We start from the raw sequence: 24582 nt of genomic DNA on the forward strand, positions 1-24582 counted from the left end.
ACACTTTCTGCTCAGGAACAACAAAGAGTTGTTGTTGTTTGTTGTTGTTTTTGAATTTCGCACAAAGCTACTCGAGGGCTATCTGTGCTAGCCGTCCCTAATTTTGCAGTGTAAGACTAGAGGGTAGGCAGGTAGTCATCACCACCCACCGCCAACTCTTGGGTTACTCTTTTTACCAACGAAAAGTGGGACTGACCGTACACATTATAACGCCCCCACGGCTGGAAGGGCGAGCATGTTTAGCGCGACTCGGATGCGACCCCGCGACCCTCAGATTACGAGCGCATGCCTTAACGCGCTCGGCCATGCCAGGCCTCACAAGAAAGAGTAAAAATTTTCTTACATAGTATAATTAGTTACAACAGACGAAAAAGTTACCTACTTTGTACTGTATACTGACGATAAATCTACGGATTTAAAACACAATAATCTAGAGTTCGATTTCTCGCGGTGGAGAGAGTGAAGATAGCCCATTGCGTAACTTTGCACAAAGGAAACAACAATACCCCAGCTGCAAAACTTTAAAATTGGTAACTTGTTTACCATGAACTATTACCGTTACCATGAAATACGAATGTTAAGTTTATATGAAAAATGCTATTACAGGTGTCCTTTTACCATTAAGATATTCATGGAACACAGTCTTTGACCTTTCAGTCGAGCTTAGTATAGAACAAATCAATTTTTGGAAATCATGAGTGAAAAAAAGGAGAATATGTTAGGCTCTTTCTCCCAAGCAGGCTTAGATGCAGCAGACATAGCAGTGGTCTGAGTGCTATATATATAGCATCAATATCCATAAACAACAACTGTTAGGGTGATGTCAGAGACAGTCCTGTCCCTTGTCACGAGCGCTTAAACTAAGTGTCCCTTAGAGTTTAACCCCCAGAAACTACAACCCAATGAGTCAATGAGAATAAACAGAAGTTGGTTAGTAACCACAGTCTACATGTGTGAAGTTTCACTTGATGTAATTCAGTATACGTTTAAGTAAAGCTAGCAATAGAATTTTTTAAAAGTTGAATTTCAAGTAGAAAGACAAGGTGTACCTCAGATTACTACACACGAAAGATAAGTTTAAAATTTTCTAGGAACCTCATTGGTAATTCTAGGGTTAAAACAAGAGTTACAGATATGATATTAATGAGCAGAGTACAACATTTCTGAATGATATGGTAACTAACTGTATCTTATTTATGATTCCTAAACATGAACTGTGTGTTTTGTTTATTTGTCTTAAAGATCAAATCACTTATTTTAATCCACAGAATATGTGATTTAAAACTATTATATGTTTACATCATTAATGACCAAACTTCACGTTATATGTTTACATCACTACTGTCCAAACTTCACGTTATATGTTTACATCATTAATGACCAAACTTCACGTTATATGTTTACATCACTAATGTCCAAACTTCACGTTATATGTTTTTATGTCCATCACTATATGTCCAAACTTCACGTTATATGTTTACATCATTAATGACCAAACTTCACGTTATATGTTTACACCACTACTGTCCAAACTTCACGTTATATGTTTACATCACTAATGTCCAAACTTCACGTTATATGTTTACATCATTAATGACCAAACTTCACGTTATATGTTTACACCACTACTGTCCAAACTTCACGTTATATGTTTACATCACTAATGTCCAAACTTCACGTTATATGTTTACATCACTACTGTCCAAACTTCACGTTATACGTTTACATCACTAATGTCCAAACTTCACGTTTATGTTTTATTTTGAAGCCGTGAGAAACATCATCAGTAATTTAACGTGTTACTTTCACAAATCGAATGGTTTGACGAAACGTCTTTTTTACAATGCGAATTATTTCATGAGAAATGTTTATAAAATATTTTATTCGAATTAAAAACGCATCACTTAGTTTACGGATATTTGAAGAAAAAAATCATCTCATTCGTTCCCTTGGTTCATTATAAGCATCACCCCCATTACACCCCCTTGAAAACCATGGCCATGGCCATTAATAGAAAACAAAATTCATCTGTAATATACACAGACAAATTTTATTTGAAAAAAGTTTGAACATTGCAATGGGTTGAAGCGTTAATATGAATATGGTTGACTTCCCAAACCCACTCCATGTTATTTATAGCCCACAGAGAACGCCGCAAGTATGCTAAAAGTCACATTACAGGCATTGGAAACGGTGCAAAAGCTGAACTATTGCGGAAATAGTGGTCCGATACAAAAGAGATCACAATCCTGTCTGAGTGACATTTATTGGCTATCTTCTGCTCAAATTCCTTCGGGCAATAACTTTGTCATTTATACGGAGGGAGGGATGGTCATCGTCCAGAGTTTGACGTTCACTAGTGACCGTATTTTAATAGGAAAATACAAAAACCTGTTAACCTTACAACAGCTAAACCTTCTGCAGTTATGTAACCGGCAATCCACTTGTTAACAATTTTTGACGGAGAAATACCGCACAGATTCTTGATTAAATTGGCATATTCGATAACTGACAAAGTTGAATGTCACATCAGTAGCATAATAATGTCACATATCAACGTCCAATACAAATAGCTACGTCTGAATAATATTTTTGTACATAGGCACACTCTATATTAAGATTTCCTCAAAGATAAAATTGATTTTTTTTAAATGCCTGACAATTAATTCCCCTCCCCCCCCCAGTGCCTGAGCAGTTAATCTGTGGACTTATAAGTCGGATTTTAATAACTGTGATGAGTGAACAAAGCACACTTATTTCACTGCATAGCTTTGTGTTTAACAAGTTACGAACAAAGGAACTAAAATAATTTCAATGATTCTCTAAAATTACTTATCAAAACGTACAGTGTAAATACATTGATTGCTCGTCTGTCTTAAAACTTGGTGAGAGAATACGTTTCGATCAAATGAGAATTTAATCTGTAATATCTTCACTATCGAAGAACCAAGTAAAGCGACCTCAGGTGACAGTCATGACTCATTAATTAGTAGTCACTGTATTGATGCTGGTGATGACCGAGTTTTTTCAGGTAGTTCAAGAAAAATACGGATCACACATGTGTATCTAGAAAACAAACGAATACATACATCATGTTGATAAATTACTAACTAATATTAGATATATCTAAACTGATAGCATCTTCCGAACGAGAATGGCACTCAGTTGAGCGCATACCTTGCTATGCCACGCAAAGGTGATCACATTCGGGTGTCAAAAAATACGAAAATGTGTTTGTGTGTCTGTCGTTATGAACAGACACGGACCATTTCTGGCACGACAATAATGGGTAATGTTTTACATGTATCTACCAAGTTTATTCAAAATCCAATCATTTTTGACTGAGTTATAGAGCAAAAATACTGTGAAAAACTGATCCCCAAGTTGAAATTTTTGTGGTCTTGTTCTTTGACCTTTATTTACCCTTTAAACCTAATCACTTCTAAGTTGTATCGAAGTCCAACTATATATATATATATATACATACTAGCTTTCGTCAAAATCAGTTTCGAGAACTCTTGCTGACAAACCACACAAACACACTTACGACCACTATCAGTGGCGGAGGTAATAATAAACAAAATGTTTTAGTCTGTCAGATTTCAACTAAAGTTATGTGGTTGATTAGTTAAGTTCGATTTATTTTATGTGAATGGTTTAATTTATAAACAGTTTAACTGATCATTACCTGCCCTTTTGTTTTATTGTGCCTTATTTTGAGCACGTGGTGATATATCAGTACAATAGTGCCCGTCTTCACAACCTGATGCCACCGTGGCTTCTTACAAGGGACAACAAAGCGTGAAGTGTACGAGCATACTGACATGTGTACCTCGTAATGTGACTTGAAATTGACTTACTGACATGTGAACACAGTAATGTGAATAGGACACATCACAAAGTTAAATTAATTCAGCATTTCACAGCAATTTAATATTGTTCCTAAAACGACAGTCGGGATAAACTTCGTCTGCCAAAATCTTTATCACACGATGTATTGTTTACAAGATATGAATACAGCTCACCAGGGGGGTTGTTATTCATTCAACCATCGAAGATTAAGAAGCCATGCGGTATTTTTGAGAGTTGGTTCAGTTTTCCCACGAACACGTCCATGTGGAGGTAAAGGTAGAAGAGAGTCATATTCTGGGGGGTCGTGTATCCATTTCATCTCCGTGAGAGTTGTCTTGCCTTTCTGATAACGATTTGTTCCAGCACTGGTTAATAAAACAACTTTTCACGTGCCAGTGAAGTTGCTGCCATCCCACGTATTGAAGATCACTGACTGAAGGCTTCTTTTTTATCAGCTGCGACACACACACACACATTTATTTATTTATCTCAGCGAAAATAGAAATAAAAATTCAGTTCTAAGAATGTTAACGAAAATCATCTTGCAGAAATGGGTCGAGCGTGGCCTAGTGTAGCGTGCTGACACTTTCAATTTGAGAGTTATTAGTTCGTTGTAAACTGCTACAAGCAGTAGGTTCACTATAAGAGTGATGGTCAAATCACTCTATTTGGTCAGCCAAGAATAATAAAAGACTGGGCAGTGGATGTTGTCGACTAGCTACCTTCTCTCTAGTCTGACAGTTCCAAATTATTAACGACAATGCTTTGTGAGAAATCTCCTAAACAAATACAGCAACGAATATGGCACTGAAATAACATAAAATTATCTATTTTTACCATTAAAACATTACCATTAAAATAATAATTCACTTTTTTATTTTAGCCAGTTGGACTCCTCTCTTTTTTGGATCTTCCAAATAACGTGGCATATTATTTGTACGAGCGTACAGAAGTGTGTCTCTCGTAGCTCAGAGGCAAGTCATTGGGCTCAAAGCACTAAAAATCACGTTTTGATATCCACTAGGGTAAGAGCAGAGTTAGCGTATTGTATGTCATTGTGCTTAAAAATGAAATGTGTGTTTAAATACTTACAATATTAGTACTTATTCATGACCACATGTCTAAAAAACAAACAAACAAAACCCGATACAGCGATCGACCTTCTAGTAAAACACTTTACGTTAGTTAGCACATGCGCAGTTTTTACATAAGATTTTATGATAATAAAGTGTATGTGTTTTCTTATAGCAAAGCCACATTGGGTTATCTGCTGTGTCCACCGAGAGGAATCGAACCCCTGATTTTAGTGTTGTAAGTCAGTGATTTTCTTTAAGATTGTGTCTATTTATTTTCCTAATTCAACATATAAAGTTTCTCATGAGCTAATGATTTCGTCGTTGTTGTTGAAATTTCATTACCGGCACAGAAACAGTTATTACGTTTTAAATCCTAAAAGTGTAAATTTTCTAAACTCGCACGACCTGCTACCGACTTCTGTGTCACTGAAAATATTTCAAGAAAAGAGCCCACCAAGGTGACACAATGAGAAATTGACACGCCGTTCAAATCTTTCCCATCGATCAGCCAGAGTGTCCAGGCCAAAGGTGTAAGTAAGAACACTTAACCAGTGGTAGTCAGTTACTCTGCCATCTTAACTGTAATGTGAATTCTACCTTTCCATCAAAATGACCTGGTTTTCACACGACATAATAAACGTATGCGATCGTTTGTCTTGTTCCCCGTAACACAAGTGGTTTTCAGATAATAAAAAATTAGTGCCAGCTGTGAAAGAGACACGAAAAGCTAGGTGCACGTTAACTATCAAACTGTACGAGGTAGTGGTACTATCTACGGGCCAGTCACTGTTGCAGATCTGTCAATTATTGCACAAGCTGTATAAAGGTATTCAGCTGTACAGACCGCAGTTTGCGAAGATGCACAAATGGTAACCAGGTGACGTCACGTGACGAGACAAAGAAACATGTAAACATCTTTAAAATATCAACTTTGTCTCAGCCTTATTTTTCTTCTTAAGTTTTTGTTTTATATGTAGCAGTCCGGCAAGGCTAGGTGGTTAGGGCGCTCGACTTGTAATCTGAGAGTCGTGGGTTCGAATCCCCGTTATATCAAACATGTTCGCCATTTCAGTCATGGGGAGCTATAATATTATGGTTAATCCCACTATTCGGCAGTAAAAGAGTAGTCCAAGAGTTGGCGGTGGGTGGGGATGATAGTTGTTTTACACTGCTAAATTAGGGGCGGCTAGCGCAGGTAGCCCTCGTGTAGCTTTGCGCGAATTTTAAGAAACAAGAGCACTTTGCGTCTGGTTCTTATGCATTATTTAATTTTATTAGGTACTTATAATAGATAAATAATACGGGAAAATTATTCATAGCTATTTAACAATGCATAAATGTTCGATTCCCCATCGTACAAAACATGCTCGCCCTTTCAGCCGTGTGGGCGTTATAATGTTACTGTCAATCCCACTATTCGTTGACAAAAAAGTAGCCCAAGAGTTGGCGGTGGGTGGTGATGACTAGGTGCCTTCCCTCTAGTTTTACACTGCTAAATTAGAGACGTATAATTTTTGGTTTTGTTCGGCGATCGGTGATAACTCATTTCATTATCCATGGGATAAAAGTTTTTTCATATAAACAGAATAACGGTAACCTAATTCTGAGCACGTTTTGTGCTCTTCTGATTATAATATTAAAAATGACATTTTTTTTCTTTTCTGCATAAATAAAACATGACAACAAAACGGAAGAAAAAGAGACTTAATTGATAACGATGTATCATGTAAATCATTGTTAACGGTAACTTACCCCTGAAAGTAAGACCCAACTGATTTCCACGTATCAAGTAAATCATTGATAACGGTAACTTATTCCCTGAAAGTGAGACCCAACTGATTTCCACGTATCAAGTAAATCATTGATAACGGTAACTTATTCCCTGAAAGTGAGACCCAACTGATTTCCACGTATCAAGTAAATCATTGATAACGGTAACTTATTCCCTGAAAGTAAAACCCAACTGATTTTCATGTATCAAGTAAATCATTGATAACGGTAACTTACTCCCTGAAAGTGAGACCCAACTGATTTCCACGTATCAAGTAAATCATTGATAACGGTAACTTATTCCCTGAAAGTGAGACCCAACTGATTTCCACGTATCAAGTAAATCATTGATAACGGTAACATACCCCAAAAAGTGAGACCAAACTGCAACGTATCAAATAAATCATTGTTAAAGGTATCTTATCCCTGAAATTGATTTATTTGATGCACAGGAGCTAGTCGGGTGACTTTTCTTCACGTTTTACTTACGCTGTCAAATATCTGTGACTTTTGATATTATATAGTAAACTAAGTTCCCGAAAAAGAACATAAAACAAATTTCAAACTAAGTAAAATTAAAATTTACAAATTACCGAAGGCTAATGATACTTGCGACCTAGTAATTCAAACATAACCATTTTCAGTAAACATCGACACGATAGAGAAAACAACAAAACATAAAAGAACAAAAACGAAATAAAACAGACTTTGTTAAGCTTTGAATTGATGACAGTTTTATGTTAATACTTTTTCTCGAGGAAACGAACGTGAGGGTAAAACCGTTCACGAGGTCCTGACACTCGCGAAGTGGTAATAGCTTGTACATGTTACCTTGACTTTGACGTTGATCTCATTAAACAAACAATATTTGCAATAAATTTCACACTAACTTAACACGTGTGAGAATAGTGAATGTTCACGTGAGGTCAGAACTTCTCACAGTGTAGATTTCCACCACAGCAAAATACTAACGTGAGAATGGCAAACCGAATATTCGTTGAATTTGTTTGTTTGTTTGTTTGTTTGGGAATTTCGCGCAAAGCAACTCGAGGGCTATCTGTGCTATATTCGTTGAACAATAAATTACTTGCCAGACTTTGAAAGAAACGCGAAGTGCTTAAGTTGTCGTTTGAGCCCACGACACTACACTGAACGAAATATGAAATTGTCAACTGTCAAGTTATACTAAGTTGAGGTTTCAAATGTGTGAAGGGAATAAATGAAAAACGCAAGCTTATTTACACGCTTTCTTTTCCAGACGTTTCTTGTTTGTTTGTTTGTTTCGGAATTTCGCACAAAGCTACTCGAGGGCTATCTGTGCTAGCCGTCCCTAATTTAGCAGTGTAAGACTAGAGGGAAGGCAGCTAGTCATCACCAACCACCGCCAACTCTTGGGCTACTCTTTTACCAACGAATAGTGGGATTGACCGTCACATTATAACGCCCCCACGGCTGGGAGGGCGAGCATGTTTGGCGCGACCGGGATGCGAATCCGCGACCCTCAGATTACAAGTCGCACGCCTTAACACGCTTGGCCATGCCGGGCCCTCTAGACGTTTCACTGACACGTTTCGTTTCCTGACACTGAAACCTCTAATGTTACGTTCCGAAAAGTAAGAAACAATGACATTATAGCCGTTTATGTTCAAAACAGATGCCCGACAATAATAAACATTGTACGTATAATGTAAACCAATGGAAATATGGAACAGTCAAAATATATGCTGCATTATATTTATATTTCAACACAGGTTTCACAATATTATTCGTGTTCGATAAACATGGGCTTGTTAATCAGTTCTCACAAATAATTTATTAACCAGAAACAAATACAATTACAATATTAACTGTTGTAAGGAATAAGACTATAATATCTAAGTATTGTTAATATTTTAATATTAAGCTTGTGTATACAATACACAATTCTATTAAGCTGAATTTCATTTAATATATATATAAATGAGCTGAGTTTTATACAAATCACGTGACTCCGGTGGCAAATGCTGAGAAATAATGTCCGGCTACCGAAAATCGCTTTAATAGACACGAATCTCTTTCTATTTATCTATTTGATTTAAAGATTGTTCTGTTTATATTTCAAAGGGACGTAACCGGGAATATGACATTCCCTTTCAGTTACAATGTAATTTTGTTCTTAGGCGAAAGATAAGGAAACCCTTAATTGGTTTAAGAAGTAATTTAATTAATTTTTGATAGCAATAGGGTTAGACAGTCACGGTAGTTAACGTAAACCATGTTTCACGATCATCGTTACTTCAGAAAGTGTTAACATTTGACGACTTATTTCACAATTGTAGAAAAAAAATGAGGCTACGTAGATAATTATCGATTATATGAACCTTATTTATCAATAACATAAAGTAAGTTTGGATTATTAGCATTTCGCTAATCTCTTATGTACATTCAGACGTGCGCACAAACATTAACATTTTCACGATTTCAGACAAATACGTAAGTTTAAGACGTTTTGATACAAAATAATAAAAGCCCCATTTCTGTTTCCCGTCGTGTTATTCAGACAACATTTGGAATGCACGTGTTATACAACTCAGTTACCAAACGTTACATAAACGAATACTTGTGAGTCTACGAGCAGCTTTACTCTATGTTAGTCATCAGCTCATTTGGACCTAATATACACGTACACTTGTTTAGTAATTACACGTTACAGAGCTCGTCCGTATGGGAAGTTTATTTCTAACTGCCGCTAGGTGGCTTTGTGTTTCTAAATATTTTCCCTACTTTCAAGTAAGTACAAAAGAATAGATCATAGTCTGAATTATGCCTTTGTTATTAATTTTCTACTCCGAGAACTATTTTCCAATGCAAAAATGGCGTCATTGTCTATAGCTTTGAGTGTAAATGATAATATACATTAGGTAATCTGAAAAGAACTTCATCTATTCCCTGTAATTCCGCTATTCTGATTAGGAATTAATACTCAAGTGATTAGCATGCCAACCCTGATCGCCATGTGAAGAATTACTGCTGAGTCTATCTTTATACGCAGTAAAAAAAAGTGACGGATAAAATAACCTTAAGAACTGCTCTAATTATTTTCTTTTTGTTACGGTTGAGTTGAAAGAATTCGTACAGATCACGCATTGCCTTCCACAGTACTAAGCCTAACAGAATAAAATTATTTTATTCGCAGCTTATTTCGTGGAACTTTTATTTCGTGTACTGAGTGTAAAGTATTGAAAGTGATGCTAATATTAGGACCTGTATATTAAAATTATTACTTTTGTAATTGTTTACTTATTCTTAATAATTTTTAGCCTAATTAAATATCTGAAGTAGTATAGTAATAGTATAATACAGTAGCGAATTTAAGGTTGTATGTGTCCAGGGGCTAATTATTTTTGTGGTCTCTACATCCCACGTAATTTTACATAGAACCCTCTATCCCCTACCCAAGTACGCCACTGGATGTGTGTGGTATCTGCTTAACGTATAGATGATTAAGAACTTCTGATTAAATGTAACCCAAACAACATAGATTACAAATAAAATAATTTAAAAAGTAACGTATGCAGGAAAAAGTTTTATTTCCTGTAACAAAACTGATTAGAAATGCCGTTAAGCAGTAAACCAGAAAACTAAAACCAATAATGCTTAAAAATTCACACATGTAATTATATGTAAAACAATTATTTTAAAGTTTACGACTAATACGATTTAGCTGTTTGAATTACAAAAATAAGTGAATAAAATAGAAAAAAAACTTTTGGTCACAACCCAATGGACCCTAAAAATGATTAAAAATGACATTGTAATACTGAACTGTAATATATTTTAAATACATAAAAATTTTCTATGAACATTTAAATGACTGTTTTGACTGAATCGCTTTGAACTATCACTTGCATTTTCTTACAATGATGTTTTAGGTGTTCATAAGATTTAGAGATTGAGACATAATTGTATTCAATGTGTATTCTGAAAGTACGGTTGATGAACAAATACTGATATGTCATGAAGCTCTTACGACGGTTGTATATTTAAATAATTTTTGTTTTGTGGTTGTTACGTTGCATTTTTATGTAACTATTTCAATAGCAATGATAACAAAATATAAACCAATAAGGAAGAACAAACGTATTGGAACCGAAGGTTGCATCTGCTTCGAGTGAAGTTAATTTAGTAAATCATTTCATTTATATATTTTCAGTGTGCTGTTTGCGAAACATGTAATTAAAACAATTTTAGGAATGGCACTTTACGTCTGGTTCTTATCCACTATTTAACTTTATTAGGTACTTATAATAGATAAATAATGCGGGAAAATTATTCATAGCCACTTAAAAATGCATACTATTAAATGTTTGATACATATGCAATAGATAAATGGTTCCTTATTATTTCCAAGATGAAATTACTGTAATTTTGATTCACCATTTATTATTTCCAGTTTCATGCAGTTATACAACAGACAGGCTGATCAGACAGTGGTGAAGGAAGACGAACTACAACAGCTGGGAGGTATTTTAAAATGTTTTTAACGCTAGAGGCCGCTAGCCTAGGGGTGTACAAGTTTCACCAGATCAGGATTTCAGGGGATAAAGGTAGCAAACAAGAACAGTTTACTTTAAGGCAACATTCCATTGGGGCTGAACTCTAAGACAACATTCTGAGTGAGGTTGGGAGCTGCTGACTGACGCAGAGGGTCCATTGAACTTCTTGGTCAGCCATCGGGTCAAGATCTTCGTAGAGACTCCAGTATGCATGAAGGGCAGGTGATCAGCAACCAACGTTGTTTATTGTTTTAATACCCGACGAACAGCTGCAGTTATAAATTGATGTAAAGAGACGCGACAATCTACGTGAAAAAAACACTTGATTATGATGCGTGGCCCAAATCTACTAGCCGATCACCTCAACCTTTAAGTCACACACAAAAAGTGACCCAGGTAGCCAATGAGCTGATGGCGCCTCAGGCTCCGACTAGAGTGGTCCAACTGGCTGTTCGCATCTCGTTGTTTGTATCAGGGAAATCCTCGGTTGTTGATAAAAGGCTTGTTATCTGCCGGAAAACTGTGGTAGTAATTACCACAGTTCGTCTACAGTGTTATGTAACTCTTATAATTACCCACTCTTGATGGGTTATCGTAAACATTGATAGTTCAGGGGTAAGAAACCTATGCATATGTGACTAACCTCTTTAGCTTGGTCGCTACAATAACCGTTTTGTATGGATGGTTTCTACGCTATTTATCCTTTTAAACCCAGTGTTTGTTTTTAACTCGTCAATAACAAAGGTGTTACGTGTTCCTTCAGACCAAGTGATTTTAAATTCTTCCATGATAAAAGTGTTCTTTATTCCTTTAACCAGTGTTGTTGTTTTTAATTATATATAACAAAGGTGTTACGTGTTCCTCTATAGTTAATACCTTTATTTCTTTATCGTCATTATGTTGTTTCTCAACAGCTAATAACCCCCACCCCAGAAGTTGAAACATACCACATTTGACAAAAGAAATTCTAAGCATAACATAGGCATAAAACTGTGTTACTTACAGCAAATTTTGGTTTAATATAACTGTAATTGTGTCCAAACTTCTGAGGAATAAATTTTTGTTGTTGTTTTTTTTAGAGGGGTGGGAAGAGCCAAAGGTCACGGTAAAGGATATCTATTGGATTTGTAGAACAAGAGTTAAAAGTAATCCTGATGAGAGAATGAAATTTAACTGTAAAATTGCGTATTCAAATAACAATGATACACTAGTTTATATTGGGTAATCTAATGCCATATATTTAACTTTCATTTTCCCTTTTTATTGTCATATTCACTTCGTAATGCCTGACTTAATTATTTCAACGAGAGTAAAATTCGATATACAAAAGGAACGAAGAGAAAATGTTAATTATTTATCCGCCAAGTGAGAACCACAAAGTGCAAACTTTCAGTTATGGAACAGCATTTCACAAGAATATTTCAATATAGGTTAAAGCATCTAGAGCTATCAAGTTAATGGAAATAATCAGTTATTATTAAAACAAAACTTAATCAACAATGCCTTAGGTAATCTTAAACACATTTTTATTTACTTATAAAATAACGTAGGTAAGATGTCCACTAAAAAGATGATTGACAGCATATCGAGAAAAGTTAAATTTACTATAACTTGATTCTATTGGTCGGTGAGAGAGCACGTGAAAACCATTCCTTTAAAAAAGCCAAGCAGCTGTATCAGAATAAAGACCTGCTCCACTACCTTTGCATTGATGAGATCAAATGGCTGACAAGTTAAGTTCCACTACCACTAATGGGCAGGTACCACGATGGGAATGAAACGTTGTCTTATTTCTCGCATTAGGCCCTTAGGGCTCGTGTCGGGTTCTTCTGTTCTGTCCAGTCACTGTTTGGCCATGTTATCAAGTTGTCACACTGTCTTGTTGTTAGTGGCCAATAAGAATAACCACCCTGAGAACGATGGATAGGTATCAGTTATCTATTAATAATGTCTCTTATTGTGACAATCTATTCCTGTGTTGTTGTCTCTGAACAAAGCTTTCAAGTCACGTGTTCTTTAAGAGCACGTGTTTAACGAAAAGTAACTATCATTTCATTTAGTTCATTTTATTATACTGAATGCCGTATTAACACAAAACCATGTGTGTTTATTAAATAATTTGTAACTAACGCGTTTCACTATGTGAATGCATTTAAACGTCCTTGTCTTTCAAACACTGCTCTTAAAATAACCCATTTGTACGTAAATTCAAACGTAGTTATCAATATTTTCTAAACATAGAAGGTTAATTACATAGATCAAAACTGAAAAATAACTTAATAAATAATTTATTTGGTTTTATTACTATAAAGGAAATCAACTGTGAAACTTACAAAAATGTTTATGAATAGAGACAAACAGCAGAAACGTTTGTTTATAATGAGTAGTTTTTGTTTTGTTTTATTTTTGTTAGCGCCAAGATGCACAGTTATTTATTTAATGGGCCTAATGTGGCCAGGTGGTTAGAGCGTTCGATTCTTAATCTGCGGGTCGTGGGTTTGACTCCCCCGTCCCACCAAATGTGATCGTCCTCTCAGCCGTGGAAGGGGGCGTTATGGAATGATGATCAATCACATAATTCGTTCATAAAAGAGTAGCCAAAGAGTTGGAGGTGGGTGGTGATGACTAGCTGTCTTCCCTCTGGTCTTGTACGGCTAAATTAGAGATGGCTAGCGCAGATATCCCTCGTGTAGCTTTGCATGAAATTCAAAACAAACAATTAACTTTGTCGGCAGCAGAAACCGATCCCCGAATTCTAACGTTACAAATATTGAGTCTTACCGTTTAGCTACCAGGTGACGTAAATACATAAACATAAAAAAAAAACGTATTTGAGTGGTTACTATTTATGTTTATGTACTTTGATTATTCTAATTTCTCATTACATAAATAAGTATGTCCTCGCTATTCCAATATCAATTGTGTAACTTAATAAAATAAACATTATAACAAGGAGAATGAATTGTTTTAACTTTCAGATTCATGATTGCACGACCAAATAACACAAAGAAATGTTAATGTTATTCAGTTAATAATCACTATTTGATTATTTTATGCAACGTTTAATTAATGGAATATAATTAATCTCTATCACTTAATTTATTATAAACCAATTCCAGATCATCTTACATGAATGAAACAGCCTATCAAAAAATGTTTTTGTTTTGAATGTGCAGTTAGTTAACAAATATCCCGAAAATATTATTACAAGGGTTACGCAATATAACTAGAAATATGCTCGAGAAATAGTATTATTCAAATGTTGTTATTGTATATTTTTCTGTGTGATTATAATACGAGAAACGAACAAACATATGTCAAAGAAACAGTAATAAACTCAACGTATTTCAAAGGTATATACAATAGAGACCTTGACAGCAAAAAAACAAACAAACTAGATTTAATTGGACTAATATAAAATAGCCCCAGAATTTGTTATAGGATTTAAAGCACCCCATCATGATTCACAGACACCTGAGTGGACCAGTTAAGATCCTCTATTACCCCAGTTACTTCTGTAGTTACCCGACGAAAAATAAAATAAATTTTGACACCCGTCCTTTGTTACGAGTACAGGCCCGGCACGGCCAAGTGGGTTAAGGCGTTCGACTCGTAATCTGAAGGTCGCGGGATCGAATCCCCGTCATACCAAACGTGCTCGCCCTTTCAGCCGTGGGGGCGTTATAATGTTACTATCAATCCCACTATTCGTTGGTAAAAGAGTAGCCCAAAAGTTGGCGGTGGGTGGTGATGACTAGCTGCCGTCCCTCTAGTCATACACTGCTAAATTAGGGACGGCTAGCGCAGATAGCCCTTGAGTAGCTTTGCGCGAAATTCAAAACAACAGCAACAATTGTTAACGAGTATTGGTGGCAAATATGATCTCGCTAACTTGTGAGTGAAGTATGAACATAGTTTCAAATACGGTACTTTCTGTGATCCCCAAGAATGGCTAAATGTCATATTCGGGTTCAGCGACCCTGAACACATAACTAAATGACCTTCCAAGAGCGTTTTAACGTTTTAGGGGCCCATAGATAAGAGTAGGATTCTTGAGCTTAGCAGATGGGATTTGTGTTCCCATCTGCCACTGGTGTAGTACCAAATCCCACTCATAAGCTTAGACTTTTACTCATAACGAACACTAGTACCAGCTCGAATTCATATGCTAAAATTCATTTTCATACCCAGTGGAGATCCGTGCACGTGACCATGCAAACACATGATCTTCGTCTGATCTTTTAAGATTTTTTCAGGTCTGGGTGAAGGAACTACATTTTAGTTTCAGGTTAAAGTAACTTAATTTCTTTTCAGATCATTCCGTATTTATCCAATTAAATTCTTAAAAGAAAAAAGAAAGATTGCATAATTTACAATACGTATATTTTTAGACAGATGATAAACTATTTTCTGTTTTATGCACAGGTAATTTTTTTTCTTTTAAAAGGATGCACGCATTCAGTAACGAAACACGTTTAATTATGAGGTAGAAATATTGATTTAGCTGTTTAAATGTACACGTATATAACATGGTCTTATCACTTTATGTGTCCCGGCATAGCCAGGTAGTTAAGTCACGCGACATGTAATCTGAGGTTCCCGGGTTCGAATCCTCATCTCACCAAACGTGCTCGCCCTTTCAGCCGTAGGTACGTTATAATGTTACGGTCAATTCCACTATTCGTTGGTAAAAGAGTAGCCCAAGAATTGGTGATGGGCGGTTATGACTAGCTGCCTTCTTTCTAGTCATATAATGCTAAGTTAGGGAAGGCTAACGCAGATAGCCCTTGAGTATCTTTGCGCAAAATTCAAAACAAACAAATAAATTTATCACCTTATAATATTCAAACTCAGTTTATTTTATAACTTCGAGAGAAAACAACTACCAAAATACATAAACGATTAGGATTAACCACTGAAATGCAATCAAAAGTTATCATAAAAACAACAATAATGTATCTATATGTAGATATATGTGCATCTTTGAGGTTTAACAACTATTCTAATACTCGTATAACAAGTTCAAAGACATGAAACTCCTCGGTACAGGTTCTTGTTAGAAATACATTGTTCCAACCTAGACAACAAATGTTATAACATGATACACATATACACTGATAGTAATAGACAGCAAGAAAAATAACTGGGAATTTCGACATAGAATTTCCGTCTAAACGACTGATAAAAATCTAACTTATTGGCATTGTGTGTTTTCTTAAGTGTGGCATCACTTTGGGCAGTAAAAGTTCACTTCTTCCTGTGTTGATGAAAGACCAAGATTAGATGGATACAGGAAATGCCGTCAAAATACAGTACCGTTACCCTATAAAGTCCAGGTCTGCTACAAATGAAATCAAGAAAAAATCTATTTACCCTTCTCCACTCTATTTCTAATTTTTAAAAAAACACAACAAGAACAACTTGAAAGTGCGAATGTGAGATAACAGAGGAAGCTTATATTTTTGCAAACCCTTTGGGCTCATATCGAATACATAAGGTACGAGCCTTGTATCCACGGTTCGTCTCTCGCTGCCGCATAAACGCCTTTGCACTTGGAATTCGTGAGCACGTTAAAATAATGACACTAAAATCCAACGATTAGCGGTGAATAATGTTGGCTATCTGCCTTTATTTTGGGATAGATAACAAGATAACCTTTACGTAGCCTTGCACGAATTTTCAGACATCAGCCCGATCACGATACTATAGAGTTACAATCTCTACACCTGAATTATAACAAGTAAATACTGTTACAACAATACTCAATTCAAGTAGTACACAACGGTTCTAACATTCGCTGTTACGTTTTTACCGTTTAATAAGAACGTGTGAAATAACAGTAGTTATCCAATAATTTCACTAATTTTCTGATATTGAGTTCTTGTTTTTTTAAGTCTTAAAGTCCTCAGAGGAAACCTATTTTACAGCAACCAATAAATAGAGACCTAAAAATAGAGGTAACTCAACAATAGCAGTAACACCTGGGGGATCTGTCGATATAGTTACAACAACCTCTGTAGAAGTCGTTGATATAGCTGAGTTAGCATTAAAGGACATGCCTAACAAACATATTTTGAAGCCAACAGTACACTTGCACCAATTACCTGAAACCACATCTGTTATGTGTGCTGTGGTAATGCACCTTATATAGCTTTAAAAATGCAGAAGAGTTATATAAACTCATATATACCAAAACTTTACAGGATATATAAAAAAACTACTAAGTGAAAAACTAATAAATGTCGTTGTTTTTCTTGGGATTTTAATGTCAATTGGTTGGAGTAGTAAGATAAAAAAAACACAACAAAAACCATTTCTCTTCACAACCAGTGAATTAGTAGTTAAGAGTGTATCTTGGACAACACTCTGTAAGAAATATTAAGTTTTTCTATGGAATATTAGGAGTAAAACGTATCAACTCACACACGCACGCACAGACAGAAACATTAAACGAACAATAAACCTAATAAACAAAAACAAGAAAGTATCAGTACCCTTGAAAATATCTCTACAGGAAATCCTGACATGTTATCTGTGTTTATGTGTGTGTGCACTTGTTTGTTTGTTTTTAAGAATTCGACCAAGGTGTCTGGTAAGAATATTTCGCTGTTTTAAAAATGGTAATAAACATATGAAAAATTAAATGATTTATATAAGAATTCTTACTTTAATATTGCAACTGAAAATAATTACAGTAAACGCATCCACTAATCACAGAATGATTTTATTTTTGCCTATAAGGCCCCCTAGTGGCTCAGAGTTAAATCAGACAGTAGAAATAACCTGTTGTATAGGTTTGCGCTTCACTACAAAACTAACATATAAGTTCATTTATAAGATAAAAAGGAACTATCAAAAAATAACTCTAACACTTACTAGTAGCAGTGTAGAGTTTATTGGATGAAAAGAAAGAGGATTCAGTTACTTGTAAAATGCCAGTTGACGTAATTAACATGTTAATGACAGTTATTCATAGCAAAATCTTATATTAAAATTCGATGTGCTCGAAGTAAACCGTAGTTTCAGAATAAAGGTGAACTACGTTACTCATAGTTATCCAGTTTATTTTCAAACTTCTATACACACGTGTATCAAAGTAGTGTGTAACTACAGTTTCGAAACTCCTTGATTCTTAAGAATATCTTCAAAATATTCACCCAATATCAAACTAATGTGTAACTACAGTTTCGAAACTCCTTGATTCTTAAGAATATCTTCAAAATATTCACCCAATATCAAACTAATGTGTAACTACAGTTTCGAAACTCCTTGATTCTTAAGAATATCTTTAAAATATTCACCCAATATCAAACTAATGTGTAACTACAGTTTCGAAACTCCTTGATTCTTAAGAATATCTTCAAAATATTCACCCAATTGGAATTAGTCACCCTGGTAGGCTAGTCCGTAAAATAACAATAATATAAATTTCTTAACTACTTCTGTACTGCATCAACGAGGTATTAAAAAAAACACATTTATTTTTGAAACACTTAATTATAACGTAGTTATTATTTTTAAACTGATTTGCAGCCATTGCGTACCAAAACTTGTTGTCTCAGTAAATGTGAAAATGTGTGTGTGTGATTTTTTATAGCAAACTCACATAGGCTATCTGCTGTGTCCATTGAGGGGAAACGAACCCCTGATTTTAATGTTGTAAATCCGTAGACTTGCTGCTGTTCCAACGGGAGACAAATGTGCAAATAGAAGTATTATTTTCACGAAGTTAAAACACACATTTGCTTGTTTAGCCTCATATAACAAGCTGTTTTCTTGGGTACTGAGAATGCGTTGGTCTTAGTTTAATTCTATAAATCAACAGAAACCACAGCTTCTTCTCAGTAGGATGAGAAGATATTTACAGACGCTTTGATTGGTCCAAATTCTAGTATGTTATATTCACTAGCATAACTGTGCTATCATAACTTCAAGCTAGATACAGTTAAAATAATGCCATAAAGCTTTATATTTTTTTTTCAAGCGCAAAGTACTATATGAAGGACTACGATTTGCTTTTAGCGGGATTTGAGCCCCAATTTTTTAGCATCATAAACTCTTGAATTTACCTCTGAGCCAGCGGTGGAAATACTTAAAGTGTTTACTTACAGATGTTTTTAAAAGAAAATCGTTTATTGAATCACAAACTGAGGGAGCGGATTTTAAACAGTTGTTTTTTGTTGTTTTTTCTATCAAAATATTTCATTTTAATGTGAACCGAGTACACTTTTTAGGTACTAGCCTGAATTGCAGTTGGATAACTTAACTGTGCACTATTGTAATAATTTGTTTAAAGATACTTCCGGCTATTTTACAATTAGTGTTTCAACGGTGATTTTACGCACTTTGAGGGTTCGATTATTTGCTGTGAACAAAACGCAGAGAGCCTCTTGTGTAGCATTCCATAAGAAAAACAAATGTGGTTATTCCTACTACCATATACGCATATGTACATTTATACAATATGCTTATCAACACACAGGCACCAATATGAAATCCACTAGACTACCATATTAAAGTCTACATATGTCAAACCGACAATTTCAAAGCCTCCCACCAAAGAGAATGTTAAAAGAAAGCTAAAGAATGAAACCGTGACTGAAGTGTCTATAAACGCTCAGCTCGTCACACTTGGCTTTGCAAATTCGAAAAAAATACCAATCTATACGAGTAACAATTTGATATTAGAAGTTTCCTCATCGGTTATATTTAATTTAAAGTTTAGAAGCTTCCTGAAACCACGTAAGCAGCTGTTCTACTCGACCCGTCGACCCAAGTTTTTGGTTTTTTTTTCCGTATTCAAAAGAATTTCCTAGTGTCAGATTCGGTATTAAATACAGTATAACACTCACAAGATATGACTTACGATGAACCGTTACGACACTCTTTAAGCGTGACTACTACGACACAAATATTATAACACTTTCAAGATACGGTTGCTACGATAAAAACATTATAATGTTTTCAAGGTATGATTATTATGATTCAAACCTGTACAACAATATGACTGCTACGAAAACAAATTGATAACACAATGATAGCGCGATAAAAATATATTAGTACACTTCCAAAGCACGCTCAAGGTAGTATTTGTTAAAAACTACATCTGCAAGCTGTAAATGGTATATTATAAAACATAACAGTGACCTCAAACTGTGACTGGTATATAATAGCAACACTGCAACACCCTAAACTCTAACTAGTATAATAGAAAAATTAAAGCACCCTCAAAATGAGACTAGTATATGATAAAAACATTACAGTATACTCTCAAGATGAGAGTGGTATATAATAAGAACATTACAGTATACTCTCAAGATGAGAGTGGTATATGATAAGAACATTACAGTATACTCTCAAGATGAGAGTGTTATATGATAAGAACATTACAGTATACTCTCAATATGAGAGTGGTATATCATAAAAACATTACAGTATACTCTCAAGATGAGAGTGTTATATAATAAGAACATTACAGTATACTCTCAAGATGAGAGTGGTATATGATAAGAACATTACAGTATACTCTCAAGATGAGAGTGTTATATGATAAGAACATTACAGCATACTCTCAATATGAGAGTGGTATATGATAAAAACATTACAGTATACTCTCAAGATGAGAGTGTTATATAATAAGAACATTACAGTATACTCTCAAGATGAGAGTGTTATATGATAAGAACATTACAGTATACTCTCAAGATGAGAGTGTTATATAATAAGAACATTACAGTATACTCTCAAGATGAGAGTGGTATATGATAAAAACATTACAGTATACTCTCAATATGAGAGTGATATATGATAAGAACATTACAGTATACTCTCAATATGAGAGTGGTATATGATAAAAACATTACAGTATACTCTCAATATGAGAGTGATATGAGAGTGATATATGATAAGAACATTACAGTATACTCTCAATATGAGAGTGGTATATGATAAAAACATTACAGTATACTCTCAATATGAGAGTGGTGTATGATAAAAACATTACAGTATACTCTCAATATGAGAGTGGTATATGATAAAAACATTACAGTATACTCTCAATATGAGAGTGGTATATGATAAAAACATTACAGTACACTCTCAATATGAGAGTGGTATATGATAAAAACATTACAGTATACTCTCAATATGAGAGTGATATGTGATAAGAACATTACAGTATACTCTCAATATGAGAGTGGTATATGATAAAAACATTACAGTATACTCTCAATATGAGAGTGGTATATGATAAAAACATTACAGTATACTCTCAATATGAGAGTGGTATATGATAAAAACATTACAGTATACTCTCAATATGAGAGTGATATATGATAAGAACATTACAGTATACTCTCAATATGAGAGTGGTAAATGATAAAAACATTACAGTATACTCTCAAGATGAGAGTGGTATATGATAAAAACATTACAGTATACTCTCAATATGAGAGTGATATATGATAAAAACATTACAGTATACTCTCAATATGAGAGTGGTATATGATAAGAACATTACAGTATACTCTCAATATGAGAGTGGTATATGATAAAAACATTACCGTATACTCTCAATATGAGAGTGTTATATAATAAGAACATTACAGTATACTCTCAAGATGAGAGTGGTATATGATAAAAACATTACAGTATACTCTCAATATGAGAGTGATATATGATAAAAACATTACAGTATACTCTCAATATGAGAGTGGTATATGATAAAAACATTACAGTATACTCTCAATATGAGAGTGGTATATGATAAGAACATTACAGTATACTCTCAAAATGAGAGTGATATATGATAAGAACATTACAGTATACTCTCAATATGAGAGTGGTAAATGATAAAAACATTACAGTACACTCTCAATATGAGAGTGGTGTATGATAAAAACGTTACAGTATACTCTAAATATGAGAGTGATATATGATAAGAACATTACAGTATACTCTCAATATGAGAGTGGTATATGATAAAAACATTACAGTATACTCTCAATATGAGAGTGATATATGATAAAAACATTACAGTATACTCTCAATATGAGAGTGGTATATGATAAAAACATTACAGTATACTCTCAATATGAGAGTGATATATGATAAAAACATTACAGTATACTCTCAATATGAGAGTGGTATATGATAAGAACATTACAGTATACTCTCAGTATGAGAGTGATATATGATAAGAACATTACAGTATACTCTCAATATGAGAGTGATATATGATAAAAACATTACAGTATACTCTCAATATGAGAGTGGTATATGATAAAAACATAACAGTACTTTCCATACTGCAACTTTCAAAATAAATCTACAATATTCTGAAGGAGAGACTCATGTTATATGGAAGAAAACTGCCTCTGTTTTCTAAAGTGTGATACTTAACATGCAACACAACTTTCACAACGATATTTCTGCAAGATTATCAAATAAAAGGTTTCTGAAGGCGCAGTGAACATACGACAATAAAAAGGAACAGGTGAATTCATATATGCTAAATTTTGGGTACATTATTTTAGACTGTGACCGCCTGTGTCAAACTGTAGAACTAACAGGAAAAGGGTCTGTGTGTGTGTGTGTTTTTTGGGTTTTTTTTCCTTATAGCAAAGCCACATTGGGTTATATGCTGAGTTCACCGAGGGGAAAGGGATAAAAATAATTAGTGCGACCGGGATTCAAACTCGTGACCTTCGGATTACGAGTCGAGTGCCTTAACCACCTGGCCATGCCAAGTGTTCGTACTAATTATGTATACCATTCCTAACACTAGTAATGATCTATACTAGTCTTATTACATCTGGTAACCATATATACTATTTTTAACACATTTTCATTCTTAAAGTATACTTTACAGTTAAAAAATATTTCGCAATAAGAGTTTGATTTTAGACTGTATTCCGACAAGATCGTTAAGAGCAAAACTTGCAAACGGTACTTACAAACGATGTGTGATGTATTTCCTGTCATGTTTAACCCTTCCGCTGTTTGACACAAGTTCATGATCTCGCTTGTGACGTTTTTTGAACTATTATGTGAGCTACATAATTTAGACTAAAACGTTTTTGCAGATTTATTAATTAGAGTGCACTCATGACTGTAACATTTACAAAACCTGACCACGAAGTATTCAAGCGTACGAAGGTAATTTTACCCTTGCTACGTTTCAAGTATCATAAAAGATTGATTGTCATAATTGCTCAACATTCTAGGTTATTGCATTATCATTATCACTTGGCCACTTGCGCCATGTTTGTCTATATAATAGCACGAAGGGAAATTGTACTATTCTCGTACATGTAGTAACAATCAGAGAGCCCAAATGGCACGCTTGTTTTCATAACATCCATTTTTAATACAGTGGCTTTAAAAGGGTTAAGGAGGAAAGGCAACGCTGTATGCACCTCAGAAAGTTAAAAAAAAATATATATAGACATCGACTTTACAGCAGTTTGATAAACCGAGCAGATCACTGTGTCTGTTAAAGTAGATTAAGAGAGGATACATGACAAACACTTTGAAAAAAGACATGTATATATCAAGAATGAAAGCTTGACGGACGTGAACATAGCTACGAATGCACACTATATTTATATATATAAGAAAAGAGTGGTTAATGGAAGAGTTTAAAATTAAAAAAAGGTAGTGGAAGATAAAGGAAGTTAATATGGTCAGAAGTCTTGTTGCCACACGTTGACAACAAGCTACTATTGACTTTTACACGTATCTCGCTCATTACATTAATTTTAAAATAAGTCAAAACAACGTGGACTCAGCATGCAGCATGTTTGCTGTTCAGAAAGTAATTTTAAAAAGGTTACTTCAAAAGGTCTGGCTCATTATACAATATGATTTGAAAAGTCTGCGTTCCTTAAACGAATATTATTATATTAATACATGAGAAGGATATCAATAAAATATATCAAGAGGTTAATTTTTAAAACACGTAAACAACGACTCACATTCATAATAACGGAAGTTAAACTGTCTTACTAAAACAACTTTCGTTAGTATTATCAATTATTAGAGAAGGGAACTGAGCACAGAAATTTGCTTACGACTTTTTAAAGATCCTGCTGAAGATGTATAGTCTTATAAAGTTTTTGTTTTCATCCACGTGTTTTAACCTTGTAGCGACTTCCTTTTATTTGTTTTCGATTTTTAGACCCATTTTAAGTTGAACGCCTTTCTTTAAATTCTCTCTTTTACTTTTATCTTTCTCTTTCCCTCATGTTTCCACCTGCTTCTATCTCTCTTTTTTTTTCCACCTTCTTTCATTCTGATCTGTTACCCTGCCACAACTAATTTTCCTAATTTTTTTCATAAAGTGAACCTTG

General features: G+C 34.5%; 1 protein-coding gene and 1 long non-coding RNA gene across 4 annotated transcripts in view; one reads left to right on the forward strand and one right to left on the reverse strand.

The window, feature by feature from the left end:
* The window catches only part of LOC143228536 (BCL11 transcription factor A-like), a 115691-nt gene that overhangs the window by 62806 nt on the left and 28303 nt on the right, over positions 1-24582 (reverse strand). The window contains exon 1 of one of the 3 annotated variants that reach the window (XM_076459782.1): positions 23188-23410. The exons of the other annotated variants lie outside the window; for them this stretch is intronic. Coding sequence (XP_076315897.1) covers positions 23188-23248 — 61 coding nt within the window. The 5' untranslated portion in view covers positions 23249-23410. Of the gene's footprint in view, positions 1-23187; positions 23411-24582 lie in introns of those variants that run through there. 3 annotated transcript variants of the gene reach the window in all.
* LOC143228558 (uncharacterized) lies at positions 8597-14191 on the forward strand. Its single transcript, XR_013015350.1, has 2 exons — positions 8597-9467; positions 11131-14191. It is a non-coding gene; the product is annotated as an uncharacterized LOC143228558 (long non-coding RNA).

The sequence above is a fragment of the Tachypleus tridentatus genome, chromosome 1 (assembly GCF_004210375.1).
Source record: "Tachypleus tridentatus isolate NWPU-2018 chromosome 1, ASM421037v1, whole genome shotgun sequence".
Classification (NCBI taxonomy): Eukaryota; Metazoa; Arthropoda; class Merostomata; order Xiphosura; family Limulidae; genus Tachypleus; species Tachypleus tridentatus.